The following is a 13632-nucleotide window of genomic DNA, read 5'->3' on the forward strand; positions in this document are numbered from 1 at the left end:
AGCATTCTAGAATTTAAAAACTCTATCCCAGGACTTCCCTGGTGGTCCAGTGGCTAAGTCTGTGTGCTCCCAAGGCTGTGGGCCTGGGTACCGTCCCTGGTCAGGCAACTAGATCCCATATGTCGCAACTAAGAGCTTGCATGCCACAACTAAAGGTCCCACATGCTGCAACGAAGATAAAAGATCCCGAGGGCCACAGTTAAGACCCAGCACAGCCAAATAAATAAATATTAAAAAAAAAAATAATTCTTTAAAAAATTAAAAAAAAAAATCCACCCCACTCTTTAACAGCTATCTCGGCTATACCTGAGTCTGTACGTGCAATTTACAACTTTCTTTAAAGCTTAACAAAGCCTTCAACTTGGTTTTCAAAGAGGCAGCAACACTCTGTGTAATCTGATTTCATCCATCAATGTGATGTTTCTTTAAGTTGTATGTAACAGGAAGTTCATACATGAACAGTGGACTCCTGTTCTTGCAACCCAGTGGACTCTTGGTCAGTATCCCACATGCCTGGGGGGTGACAGAGAATAGCATGCTTGCCCTGGGCGATCAGCAGGTCCTGAGAGCATTGGTTTGGCTGCTTTGGGCTGGCTCAGGGTCTGCGTGGCCTTGGCCTTTGAGGCTTCAGATCTTCATCTGTGAAATGCAGATCCAGGAGTGCTATCTTGGTGTCCCTCTTTGGACCTTAGTGTCACAGCAGCCCCATACTGGGGGGTCATCTTTTCATTGCAGACAAAATGAACTTTCTACGCTTGGCTGACCTCCTCAACATCCGGGTGGTCGCCATCAACATCAAGAGACACCCACTGGAAACTTGGATGCCTCGGGTATACCAGTCGTCCACAAGCCTCTTGGTCCAGAAGATGGTTCAACACAGGCAAGTGAGATGGAGCCGGTTTTCTCTAAGGTTGCTCTCAAAGTAGTCGAATCAGTTAGTGCTGTCTGGGCTGAGTACATCTCACCGTTGAAGCTCTAAATCAGCCCCCTGCTCACTGCCTTTTTTTTCTCAGGGAGGCCTAGAAAGGGTTTTGGACAAGCCAGAGGCCAGGCTTTTAGACTACGCTTCCTTCTTCGATTTTGTTTGTTTTTGTTTTTTTAATGCTCAAGAGCCACAGACTGGCTGTGCTTTCTGAGTCAGGGAAGCTAATCACTCTCTGATTTCAGAAAGTTCCAGCCCTATTAGAGTCATTAGGAAGTTGATGGCAAGTGTGGTATTTTGACTCTGTAAAGTATATGGTAAGAAGACGTGAGTTAGCATCACTGGAATGACTGTTAAGAATGTCAGTTGAATCTTTTATTCTCAAGTAGATGGACTTGGTGAAAAGCGACTGATTGGAAAAGACCCTGAGGCTGGGAAAGACTGAGGGCAGGAGGAGAATGGGGGGCAGGCTGATGGTTGGATAGCATCATCGATACAATGGGCATGAGTTTGAGTAAACTCCGGCAGGTGGTGAAGAACAGGGAAGCCCGGAGTGCTGCAATTCATGGGGTCGCAGAGTCGGACGCGACTGAACAGCACGATGTGCTCCAGAAAGAGTCCTTTATCCTGGTTGGAGACCTTATTTTCACTATGTGTTGCCTGGAATACTCCAATCAGCAGAGATTCCCCCTCTTGCCTTCTTTGAATTTATTGTCTCATAAAAGTGAATGATGGGATGTCCCTGGTGGTCCAGTGGTTAAGACTCCACACTCACAGTGCAAGGGACCCAAGTTCTGTCCCTGGTAGGAACTAGATCCCACATGCCATGACTAAAGATCCCAAATGCCGCAACAAAGATCTAAGATCCCACATGCCACAGCTAAGACCTGTTGCAAATAAATAAATCTTTTTTTTAAGAAAGTAAATGGTTCAGAAGTCCTTAAGTAGCCCAGCCTATGAGGTAGGTAAATATCCCTTTCAGTGCCCATGTTCTATATTAACCAAAACCCTTTATGTGGAGGGTCCTTTCCATTCATCTTGACATTGAGCTACAGATGTGTTTCACGTGATGGATGTTTGTGTGTCTACATGTGGCATCCAGGGCTGGCCCCTAGAGTCTGACGCTTCCTCAGAACAGTGGGCTAGGACTCTATCTTCCTGCGGCCACGTCCAGGATTCATCCAGGATTCGCCCAGGATTCTCTGGAGCACAGACCACAGATGTCTGCTTGGGGCAACCCGCTCTGTCATTGAAAAGTTGAGCCTGAGCCCAAATATCACATTTTTTTCATCCCTTTTCACCCCTGACTTGGTGAGAAAATAGGACATGTTGACTCCCTGGAAGTCTCGTGTGTGTGTAAAGTGACTGTATCCCAATTTTTAAAAAAGGCACACAAAAAGACACACACACATGCCGGATTTCAAAGACTTCATACCAAAAAAGGCTGCCAAATATCTCGCTTATAATTTTTATGATCATTACATGTTAAGCAGATAGTATTTTGGGTGTACTGTGTTAAAAAGAAAATATTGTTAAAATAATCTTAACCTGTTTAGAAAAGTAAAATAAAAGAGAATTTGGTTTAAAAAAAAAAAAAAGAAGTTTTTAGGAGCTTTCTTAGCAGAGGATTCCAGTTTTCCAGGGACAAGCAGTAGAGATACAGTGGTACCCAAACCTTCTCCCTGCCCCCTGATTCTACCGAACCTTTCCTCTGACCCAGCCGCTGTGCTGGAAAGGCGCACTTGGGAACACTAGGCCTTCGTCCTGCTCCCTCACTCTGCCTTCATTTTCTCCTTGGCAGGAAAGCCTGGGAGGCAGGTGAATGTCAGGGCCCTGACCATGCTGGGGCCTTTCTTTCCATGAGGGGTGGATGTGTGTGTGTGTGTGTATGTTGGCAGAGGGGGAGGTGGTGAGTGTATCCCATTCATCACATTGACAGGAAACACATTTTTCCCTGTAGGGCTCTAAACCTGCTTTTTTCTTTTTTAACTGCAATATACGACAGAATCTCTTCTTTTTTCCCTGCTGCCAGGATTTTTGTCTGGGTTTACGATGTCATCATTCTAATAAACACCATATTCATTGCTTTGGATGAGAAAGACTCCTTAATTTCCTACGCAGAATGGCTTTTCCTTTCTCTGTATATCATTGAGATTCTCCTGAAATTGTACACGTATGAACCCAGAGCTTATTTTGGAAGGAATCAGTTCTGGAACTGGTGAGTCTGTGTGTTTTTTGTGTGTGTGTGTGTGGGTGGTGGGGGGGATCATGGGTGAAGACAGGGGCTTCCTGTCACCCTGTGGGAATACAGTGTGGAGTGTTTCAAGCTTCATCTGCCTAGTGTTGAGGTTTCTTTTTTGTTTTTTGTTCATTAGTCTTGTTTTGTTTTTTTTGACCATGCTGCAGAGCCTGAGGGATCTTGGTTCTTAGTCCTCCCAGGAATCAAACCTGCGCCCCCTGCAGTGAAAGCATGTCATCTTAACCACTGGGACTCCAGGGGAGCCCCCAGGCTTCTTATAATGAGTCTTGAGGACATGGGAACATCCGGTTGTCAGAGCTGTGGTTTATGATGTCAGTTCGAATGACTGGCTAAAATTAGAATCACAGATCATGGCATCTTGAATTTGAAAAGGGATCTTAGGACACACACCCAGTGAGACAGTTGCCTCCAGAACTGCCGGGCCCCACACTCTAGTCTTATTATCAGAAAACACGGCCTGCGTGGCTGGATGATGAGGACCTTAGTGAGCTCTTTCCTGGGCTGCGTGTGTCTCTTGTGCCCTTCTCTCCTCCAGGCTGGGTACCTGCCAGCCTCAAACCATCGCCCGCATGCTGCCCACCATCTCGGGTGCCGCTGAGTGTCGGGCATCACGGAACACCAACTTTAGGAGGACACAGCTTGGAAAGTTGGATTTCTGTGGTCACTGCTTTCAGTGCCGAGAAACTCACTGGAGTTCTTGTGTGGCCCAGCAGGAGAGACCTGACTTGTGTTGTCCAGGACCATGGCACCCTTGTCAGAAAGAAAAGTAATGGCATGATGAATTTCATCTTTAATTAGAAAGTTGCAGAACCTCCCCTGGTTGGTCCTGTGGTTAAGACTCCATGCTTCCAATGCAGGGGATGTGGGTTTGATCCCTGGTCAGGGAACTAAGATCTCACACATTGTTCAGTGTGGCCAAAACACAAAAAGAAAAAAAAAAATTAAGTTGCAATGCATTTAGTAAAATTAATGCCAAGAAAGATTATACTGTGTATTCTGAAAATGTGTCAATGTGTTCTTGCAAGTATGTAGCTATGTTGGAAGGCAGAGTGATATGAATCAGTTGATTTCTACAGATTTCCTGGAATGGTTCACTGGACCAGCCAGTCAGTGATCAAACACTGTGTTTCTTTCTTTGTATCTGCTGTCCTAAAAATCATGGAAATGAGTTTGATGGCTGGATCTTGGCTTTCCCTAGGAGATTGGATTCAGCATTTTCTTAGGATTCACTGTATCCTGAGCTTGACAGACTTTTCTCTCTATTTCTTACTGATGTTGCTTCTTCACTGTTAGGTTCGATACGTTGATCATCATCGCAGCCCTGCTGGCCACTGTGGCCAACACCACCATTCAAGGTCAGTGTCGTCACCGACTCCCAGCTTCTCTGCTTCCTGGATCATGTGTTTAATCAGGAATCTTTGTAGAACATCCACGGTGCCCCCTTAGGGGTGTTTGGAGCAATGCAAGGGGGATGAAAGAGAATCAGTAAAAATGTCCCATGTTCTGAAGAGGGATGGTAGCTTTGTGTTTAGCTCTATGGTTGTTGTTCAGTTGCTTAGTCGTGTCTGACTCTTTGCGATGCTGTGGACCACAGCACGTCAGGCTTCCCTGTCCTTCACCTTCTCCCGGAGTTTGCTCAAACTCATGTCCATCGAGTCAGTGATGCCATCCAACCATCTCATCCTCTGTCATCCCCTTCTCCTCCTGCCTTCAATCTTCCCCAGCATCAGGGTCTTTTCCAATGAGTCACTTCTTCGCATCAGGTGGCCAAAGTATTGGAGCTTCAGCTTCAGCATCAGTCCTTCTAATGAATATTCAGGGTTTATTTCCTTTAGGATTGACTGGGTTGATCTCCTTGCAGTCTAAAGGACTCTCAATCGTCCTCTCCAGCACCACAGTTCAAAAGCATCAAGTCTTCGGTGCTCAGCCTTCTTTATGTAGAGATTCATTTGTAGGCATCATCATACCAAACGCTCACCTGGTTATTTCTCCAAAACTGCCCTTGGTCTCAGGGCTCATCCTTCACCTTCTGCCCATGCTGGTCCCTGCCCGTGTTGGATCCAGCTGTAGCATCAGCCTCTGCCCACCATCCTCCCACCCTCTTCTTTCTACCCTCCTCTGGCTTCCCCACACGTGCCCTCACCACCCTGCACACTCCTTCCTATAGAAGGCAGAGAGGATTATTTACAGATAAAGCAGGTTCTCTTTTTTTTTTTCAAATTTTTATTTATTTATATTTTTGGCTATGCCGGGTCTTCATTGCTGCGTGTGGCTTTTCTCTAGTTGCAGTGCACAGGCTTGTGGGTTTTCATTGCAGTGGCTTCTCTTGTTGCAGAGCATGGGCTCTAGAACACAGGCTCAGTAGTCGTGGCATGGGCCTAGTCACCCCGAGGCACGTGGGGTCTTCTCAGACCAGGGATTGAACCCAGGTCCCCTGCACTGGCAGTTGGATTCTTAACCACTGGATCACCAGGGAATTCCAGACAGAGTAGCTTCTTAACCTGACTATGAAATGAATGCTGGGGGAGAAGGGCTTGCTGAAACGTGTTCCAAAGAACGGGACCCACAGTCACTTCTTGACGATGGTCTGAAGTCTGGTCCTGCGCTCATGAGTCTTTGCTCTAGGACTGGCAGGGCTGCTCAGCTCAGCTCTCATCAGCTTGGTGAGCCCTCCCTTCCTTATTGCTTGGAGCCATCACCCTGTTCTTGAAGTGAGATGTGCATTTCCCTAGGACGCACAAAGTCTCAGGCATCGTTGAATTAAAGGAGGAGCTGGAGGTGCTCAGAAAGAACATTGTGAGTTGACTGTGTTCTTTTCCCAGCGAGAAAATACAACAGTCAGCAGATACTGGATATTGTCTTGATTTTGAGAATACTCCGGCTCTTACGGGTCATCGTCAGCATTCAGAGGTAAGGATGAAACCATGGGGAACCGTTGCCCCTGGGTGGTTTCCCCTTTCTGGGGCTTGACAGAGACTGGAGCCTGGGAGCTAGAAGCACGCCCACCTGTGTACCCAGGGTGGAACTTGCATAGAGGACCTGGGTTCTCCGGGGGCAGTGGGCGGGGACAGGGAGCCTGTGAAGATGGTGAAGGGTATCTACGTGGCAGCTCCCTGAGGGCAGGAATTCGGTCCGTCACTTTCATCCCCGTGACCTGGTCCCTCAGCTGTGCTTGCATGTCATGATGCCGGCTCATGCTAACAGCGTGATAACCATCGTCTTGTTGCTGTTCAGTCCCTAAGTCACGTCTGACTCTTTGTGACCCCATGAACTGCAGCACTCTAGGCTCCCCTGTCCTTCATTCTCATGTCCATAGCGTCGGTGATGCCATCCAGCCATCTCATCCTCTGTCATCCCCTTCTCTTGCCTTCAATCTTTCCCAGCATCAGTGTCTTTTCCAATGAGCCAGCTCTTTGCATCAGGTGGCCAAAGTATTGGAGCTTGTCAAATCCTTCCAACAACGCTTGATGGAGGGGCTTTAATGATCCTGAGTTCATGGGTCATGACATTGAAGCTCAGAGAGAGTGAGTAGTTTCCCCAGTGTTGCTCAGCCAGAAAGAAACAGAACTAGGACACAAACCTAGGAGTCAGATCCCCAAACCTGGAAAAACCCACTCTGTTTTGGAAAGGCTAGGTTACTTTCTAGGATATAGTGGGATGCCTCCGTTCAAGGACTGGCCTGCTATCCCACAAAATACTCACTCTTTCAACCTAAGTCTCCAAGGAAGCTTTAATACAGACTGGATTTTTGATGAAGAAAAAGGTGGAGGAAAAAAATCAGATGAGACTGTATGGTTTTTCTTTTTTTTAAGTTTCTTTTTTTTGTTGCTGTGGACCATCTTTAAAGTCTTTATTGAATTTATTACAATATTATTTCTGTTTTATGTTTTGTTTTTTGGCCACAAGGCAGGTGGGATCTTAGCTTCCCAACCAGGGATTGAACCCTCACCCACCTGCCTTGAAAGGTAAAGTCTTAATCGCTGGTCCACCCAGGCTGGATGGGTTTTCAGCCTCAAAACCCACCTTTGTCTTACTGGTGAAACTGATTATCTTTCTCATGTTTTTGTTTTTTTTAACTGCCTTGCTTTGCTCTAGGTGAAATACAAGTTAACCACCTGCTGCCCCTCCCACCCAGTTCGGTAGATGAACTGACAGTGACAAAATTGTAAAGGCAGATTCCTAGCGGCATTTAGAGAACAGACCCAGGACAGGAGGGAGAGGCATTGAACCAAAGGTGCTAGGATGGTGTCAGTTTTATTCTTACCTGCCCTTTTCCTTGCGTCAGAAACTTCATTTTATCCCAGGTTCCGGGTGATCGTGACCACCTTAATTAACATTGGCCCCACAATGCTGACATTCGGCGGCCTGGTCTTGGTGAGTGTTCTCTTTCTGATCCACGTGAAGCAAGTGGTAAGATGTTCAGTTGTTAAAAATTACTTATTCATTTTTGGCTGCACTGGGTCTTCGTTGCTTTGCTTGGGCTTTCTCTAGTTGTGCCGAGCGGCGGCTACTCTCCGATGCAGTGGGTGGACTCCTCATTGCAAAGGCTTTTCTTGTTGCAGAGCGCAGATTCTAGGCCTTCAGTAGTTGCAGCACCTGGGCTCATTAGCTGTAGCACACAGGTTTTAGTTGCCCAAGGCAAATGGAATCTTCCTGGACCAGGGATCAAACTGTGTCCTCTGCTTTGATAGGCAGATTCTTAGCCACTGTACCACCAGGAAAGTCTAAGAGATTCATTCTTAGCAGCTCTCTCTGAGCCTTGTTTTAAGTGAGGGGAAGAAAGAGAGATGAAATCAGTGAGTTCAGTGGTTTCTAAGACCCATTTTTAGAAGTAGCAAATGTGTATAAACGTCAGACATTTATACATGCAAACAGTTTAGGTACACTGGCTGCTATGATAAACACCCCAGCCTCAGTGGGTTAATCTTGTCAAAGTTTCTTTCTCACCCATGTCCAGGGGGTATTCCTAGCCCTAACCACCAGGTGGTTCTCAGGGATTCAAGCTCCTTCCAGTGCATGGCTCTTGTATCTGGATTGTTTTTTAAACTCTACTGGGAAATCGCTATACAGTATGACAAATGTGCACAATATGACAAATATGCAAAATCTAATGAGTTGGGCTTTCCTGGTGGCCCAACAATAAAGAATCTGCCTCACCCAGAGATGTGGGTTCCATCCCTGGGTCAGAAAATGCCCCTGGAGAAGGAAATGGCAACCCACTCCAGTATGCTTGCCTGGAAAATCCCATGGACAGAGGAGCCAGGCAGGCTGCATTCCATGGGGTTGTGAAGAGTCAGCAGGAGTGAACAACAATAGCAAATTTAACCCCCTGACTTGTTAGCAGCATCACTTTGACTTTGTAAGTGGAGACTCTGGGAGAGGTCAAGGTGGGCCCAGCCGGTGTGTTTCCTGTCCCTGAACTACCCAGTGGTCGATGGGCAGACCCCACCCACCCTTTTTCCTGAGGTTGCTGGAACTCCTGGCTAGGGGGCAGCCATTCCTGGAATGAGGGTAGCCACCTTTTCTGCTGGCTGTTGTCACTTGGCCCACCCATGTCCAAGTCCTCCTGCCTCCCCTCACCCCGTGTGCCACCCCATGACCGCTGCCGCCCACCCTAGGTGGTCTACTATGCATTTGCCATCATCGGGATGGAAGCGTTCCACGGCAAAGTGCACTTCTTGGACCCCGGTTCTGGCAGTCCTGATGCCCTGGCGTGTGGGAACCCAGCCTTAAAAGACTCAGCATTTGCCCGAGGCAGGTACTGCAAGAACAACTTCAACGACCTGGCGTCCTCACTCATCCTGCTGACGGAGCTCACCGTGGTTAACCAGTGGCACAATATCCTTTCTGAGGAGTGGGCGTGGTGGGGGATGCTCAGAGCAGCTTCTGGGAGGACAAGGAAATGGGAACCCACTCCAGTATTCTTGCCTGGGAAATCCCGTGGACAGAGGAGCCTGGTGGGCTGCAGTCCAGGGGTTCGCAAAGAGTGGGACACAACTGAGCAGCTAAACAGCGACCTTGCAGGTTTGGTGCCTTAGCTTTGCACTCCTCGCGGACGGCTTTGCCCTCGTGACACACCAGGCAGCAAAGCTGTATTTCATCGGCTTCCACGTTGTGGTCGTCATTCTTATCGTGAAGTGAGTTCTCCTGCCAGTGGGCCTTTCCTGGTCTGCCCGCCCCCCCGCCCCACCTTCAGACCTACAGCCGCTCCCACCTGCCCCCTCCCTGGCTCCACCCTGCAGTTCCCTGTGGGTGGGTCACGTCTCCCCTGCTGGATGCCCAGGACACCAGAAGGGAGGCGTCTAACTTCTATCCACACTTCCGTTCTTCGGTGTCAGCCAGCCGGGCATGTCGGTATGTCACATACACCTCATAGCCTCGCAAGTTGCTCGGGTCAGAAGGGCTCTAGGGTCCGGGCAGGTCTCCCTACCCTTCCCCACTGGGATAAACATCCTTGTGCATTGCGCCCACCCTCTGCTGACATCTGCCCAAGTCCTGGGACGCGTTAGAACCTGAATGAGTTAGTTTCCTTGTTGTCCAGCTCTGGTCCTCACCTGTCCTTGCACAGGTAGAATGGGAAGGTGCCACGGGTTAATTCTCTTCTTTGGTTCTGGTTCTGTCCTGATCTGTCTTCTCGGGGGGTAGGGGAACTCAGCCACTGTTTGAAAGCAGTTGTGACCTCTCAGCACTTGAGAGGCCTTTCCCTCCAGCTTGCCACTCTCTGATTCTAGTTCCCTTGTTCCCTGTGGCCATCTGGGTTCCCTTGGTCACAGGTTTTCGTTTTTTAAATAATTTTGGTTATGTATTTATTCTTTGGCTGTGCTGGGCCTTGGTTGCTGCCCAGGCTTTTCTCTAGTTGCAGCAAGTGGGCACTACTCTCGTTGTGATGTATGGGCTTCTCCTTGCAGTGGCTTCTCTTTTTGCAGCGCACAGGCTCTAGGGTGCGTGGACTTCAGTACCCGAGGCTCATGGGCTCCAGGGCACAGGCTCAGTAGTTGCTCCGCAGCACGTAGGATCTTCCCTGATCTGGGATCAAAATGGGTCTTTCCCACTGAGCCACCAGGGAAGCCCTTGATCGCTGAGTTTTTTTCCCAGAGATGTTTTCTGGCTGTTGTACGCTTCTCAGCGCCCAGGGCACACAATTCTCAGCGTGACAGCCCAGCCCCGGGCCTTGTTACATCAAGGCTGCTTTGGCCGCCAATCCGCTGGCTTTGGCTCAACCACGTCCCAGTAGAGGGAGGGGAGGGGAGAGCCGCTCGGCGCTGCGGGGCCTGCAGAGTCTGGACGGAACAGCAGCAGGAACAGGAGAGAAACGCCTCCCAGGGGCTCTCAGAGAGATTTTCAGAGTGCTGCGGTGGGCCGGGGCAACGTGGAAAGCTGTGGGGGTTTTTCTGCTGCTCTCCGCCCCAGGTATGGGGTGGTGAAGCCAGGGCTCCATCAGCATCGTGTTAAGTCAAGGTGGTGAAGGGGCTGGGGTTCCCTACTCACAGATCGACAGGTCATCGCGCCTGTGTGCCATGCGTGTGTAATGACAGTGTGACACCTCGGGTCCAAGACAAAGATGGCTTATTCCTCATGGCAGAAGCTGTAGCCAGAGCAATACTTGGGTCTGTTTCCTGAGCCCTAATCCCCACTAAGCAGCGAGACGAGGGCCAGCTGGACGGACTGGACTTTAGAACGAGAAATTCAAAATGAGGAAACTCTAATCTGTATATCTGGGAAGACCTGCCCATCCTCCCCTCTGGAGAGAGAGAGAAAAAGAGAAATACCTTATTTTAAAACTTTTTTACTTTGTTTTGGAGTATAGCCAGTTAGCAATGTGATGGTTTCAAGTGAGCGGGGAAGGGACTCAGCCATTCATATACATGTATCCATTCTCCCCCAGACTCGCCTCGCCTCCAGGCGGCCGTGTGACATTAAGCAGAGTTCCCTGTGCTAGATGTGAAGGTCCCTGTTGGTTTTCTGTTTTACTTTATTTTTAAAAATTTATTTATTTATTTTAAATGAAACAGAGGTGAAAAATTTTAATGATAAAAGGTACAATTCCCAAAGAAGATAGACATCATAAACTGTTAGACACCTTAACAGCAAAGAAACAAAGATAATAAAGCAAAATCAGAAGAAATATAAGGGAAAAGAAAAAATAAATAATCATAGTGAGACATATTAACATTTCTTTGAGAATATTTTATCAAGTGCAGAAAAAATAAGAATAGGAGCATCTTGAATGATGTCATTAATAATTTAAATATAATAGATTTATATTTAATTTATATTAATCATATCCCACACAAACATATTAAAATTTTTCCATCTCATATGTTGTTATTAGATGTCCAGAGGACATTTAGAAAAACTGGCAAAAAGATAAACGTTACTAAATTTCAAAAAGTTTATCTATTTTAAATACAGCAGTGTGTACATGTCCATCCCAGACTCCCTAACTATCCCTTCCCCCCATTCTTCCTCTCTGGCAAGCAGAAGTTCATTCTTCAAGTCTGTGAGTCTGTTTCCATTTTGTAAGCAAGTTCAAGAAAGACCTTATTTTTACTCTTGAATGTAAGCAGTTCTCTGGGGAGGAGAGGTCTGTGCTAGCCACAGTGGTCTCTGGGGAGGAGGCAGCACCAAGCTTTAGTACCATGGAACATCTCCAGAGGCTAGTGTACTGGGGTGGTCAAAAAGTTCGGGTTTTCCATAAGTGAATTTTTTTTCCAATTAAGACATCCCTAAATTGACTCCCGTGCCTTTGCTCCAGGATCCAGACAGGATCCAGATTTCATGTGCAGAAACATGAGACATTCATGGAGAGTTGTCTATCAACCATTACTTGGCCCAAGTTTCCCCTTAAACTGTATTTTTGTGCTTGGTCTGGCAACACTTGTAATAAAATTGGAACTGTATACAAAGAAGATTCACATTGCCCCTGCACAAGGATGACACACAAATTGGTGAATCATTTCATACTTTTGCAGTATAGGGGTAGGGGATTAAGAGGTACAAACTGTTGCATATAAAATAAGATACAAGGATGGGCTTCCCAGGTGGCGCTGGGGGTAAAGAACCTGCCTACCAATGTAGGAGATATAAGACTCGAGTTTGATCCCTGGGTCAGGAAGATCCCCTGAAGAAGGGTATGGCAACCCATTCCAGTATTCTTGCCTGGAGAATCCTGGTGGGTTACAGTCCTTAGATTCCCAAAGACTTGGTCATGACTGAAGTGACTTATCATAAGCTACAACACAGGGAATATAGCCAATATTTTATAATAACTATAACTGGAATATAATCTTTAAAAATTGTGAATTAAAAAATCCTCTATTTTCTTAATAGTCACTGTTTAAATAGGATGTAGAGGAAGAATGATTTTCCAGGTGAAAAAAAGTTGTGCCCAATGCTTGAAAAACATTTTGTCATTTCTTCTTCATGTTATGTTTTCTTTGCAAAGATGGGCAGCCTTTTTCTCATTTGGACTTGAAAACTCTTTGGCATTATGATTTCCCATCACCTAGACCACGGCTGACTCAACATAACACCCTCTGCCTTTTATTCTTTCTCAGTATTTTCATAGCGTTCATCTTGGAGGCGTTTTTTGTGGCCTATTCGTTAGAAAAGAGTGAAGTGGAAACTGCTATTGAGAAGAAGATTCAGGAGCTTGGAGTGGGGGTCCAAGAGTGAGTAGCAGTTCCTGACACGGCTCATGGGCTTTGGAGGTGGGATGTTCTTGGCAGGGTCCTGACCACCTTTAAAGGGTCCTGACCACCTTTAACCCCCAAGGTCCCCTGGCAGCCAGCTGGCTCCTGGGTGCCAGTTCTCAGAGACCCTCACCAGCTGCACGGGTGACGTGGGGCCACGGCTGGGAGGACAGAGAGGGACTCAGCTGCGGGACTCAGCCGTGTTCACACACGTCTTCCTCCCTGAAGGGAAGAAGTGCAGGACGGGGGGCTCATTGACCACATGGACACCAAGGACAGTGGCTTCAGTGCGGATGATGGAGACAACAGAAAGAAGGCCTTGAAAGGACTGTACTTTAGAATTGCATCAAAAAGTAAGTTTTAACCCAACTGGAACTTCCTCTGATCCATCCTTCTCATAGCAGCTGGTGTGATGTTTCCAGAGGGCAAACCTGACCTTCAGGGGCTTTCTGTGGGTCAAGGATAAAGACCTGCCATGGGCTCGGGGCCCCATTTCTGGTTCCTGTGAATATTTCAGCCCAGGACCCCCTGAGCATTTGCCCTTCAGTCCTGCTGGCCCTACTTCCTTGGCTCCCCTGCTCCATCCTGCCACAGGCCCCTTGCGCATGCTGCTTTCTCCCCATGTTCTCATCCCACCCCCCCTTGCCTAATAAAGGCCTCTCCTACAGGTCTCTGCTCAGGTAGTACTTCCTTGGGGAAGCATCCTGGGCTCCCCAAGAGGTCAGGTGCTCCTGTGAGCTCCCCCCCAGCTCTCCTCC

At 47.7% G+C, this 13632-nt stretch overlaps 1 protein-coding gene and 1 non-coding gene across 2 annotated transcripts in view; both read left to right on the top strand.

Moving 5' to 3' along the window:
* The window catches only part of LOC133065223 (two pore channel protein 2-like), a 53629-nt gene that overhangs the window by 32501 nt on the left and 7496 nt on the right, over positions 1–13632 (top strand). The window contains exons 10-18 of the mRNA XM_061156041.1: positions 736–880; positions 2955–3140; positions 4476–4537; positions 6005–6092; positions 7487–7556; positions 8801–9020; positions 9229–9319; positions 12740–12853; positions 13103–13227. Coding sequence (XP_061012024.1) covers positions 736–880; positions 2955–3140; positions 4476–4537; positions 6005–6092; positions 7487–7556; positions 8801–9020; positions 9229–9319; positions 12740–12853; positions 13103–13227 — 1101 coding nt within the window. The remainder of the gene's footprint in view (positions 1–735; positions 881–2954; positions 3141–4475; positions 4538–6004; positions 6093–7486; positions 7557–8800; positions 9021–9228; positions 9320–12739; positions 12854–13102; positions 13228–13632) is intronic.
* LOC133065681 (U6 spliceosomal RNA) lies at positions 12042–12150 on the top strand. Its single transcript, XR_009694949.1, has one exon. It is a non-coding gene; the product is annotated as a U6 spliceosomal RNA (small nuclear RNA).

The sequence above is a fragment of the Dama dama genome, chromosome 11, assembly GCF_033118175.1.
Source record: "Dama dama isolate Ldn47 chromosome 11, ASM3311817v1, whole genome shotgun sequence".
Classification (NCBI taxonomy): Eukaryota; Metazoa; Chordata; class Mammalia; order Artiodactyla; family Cervidae; genus Dama; species Dama dama.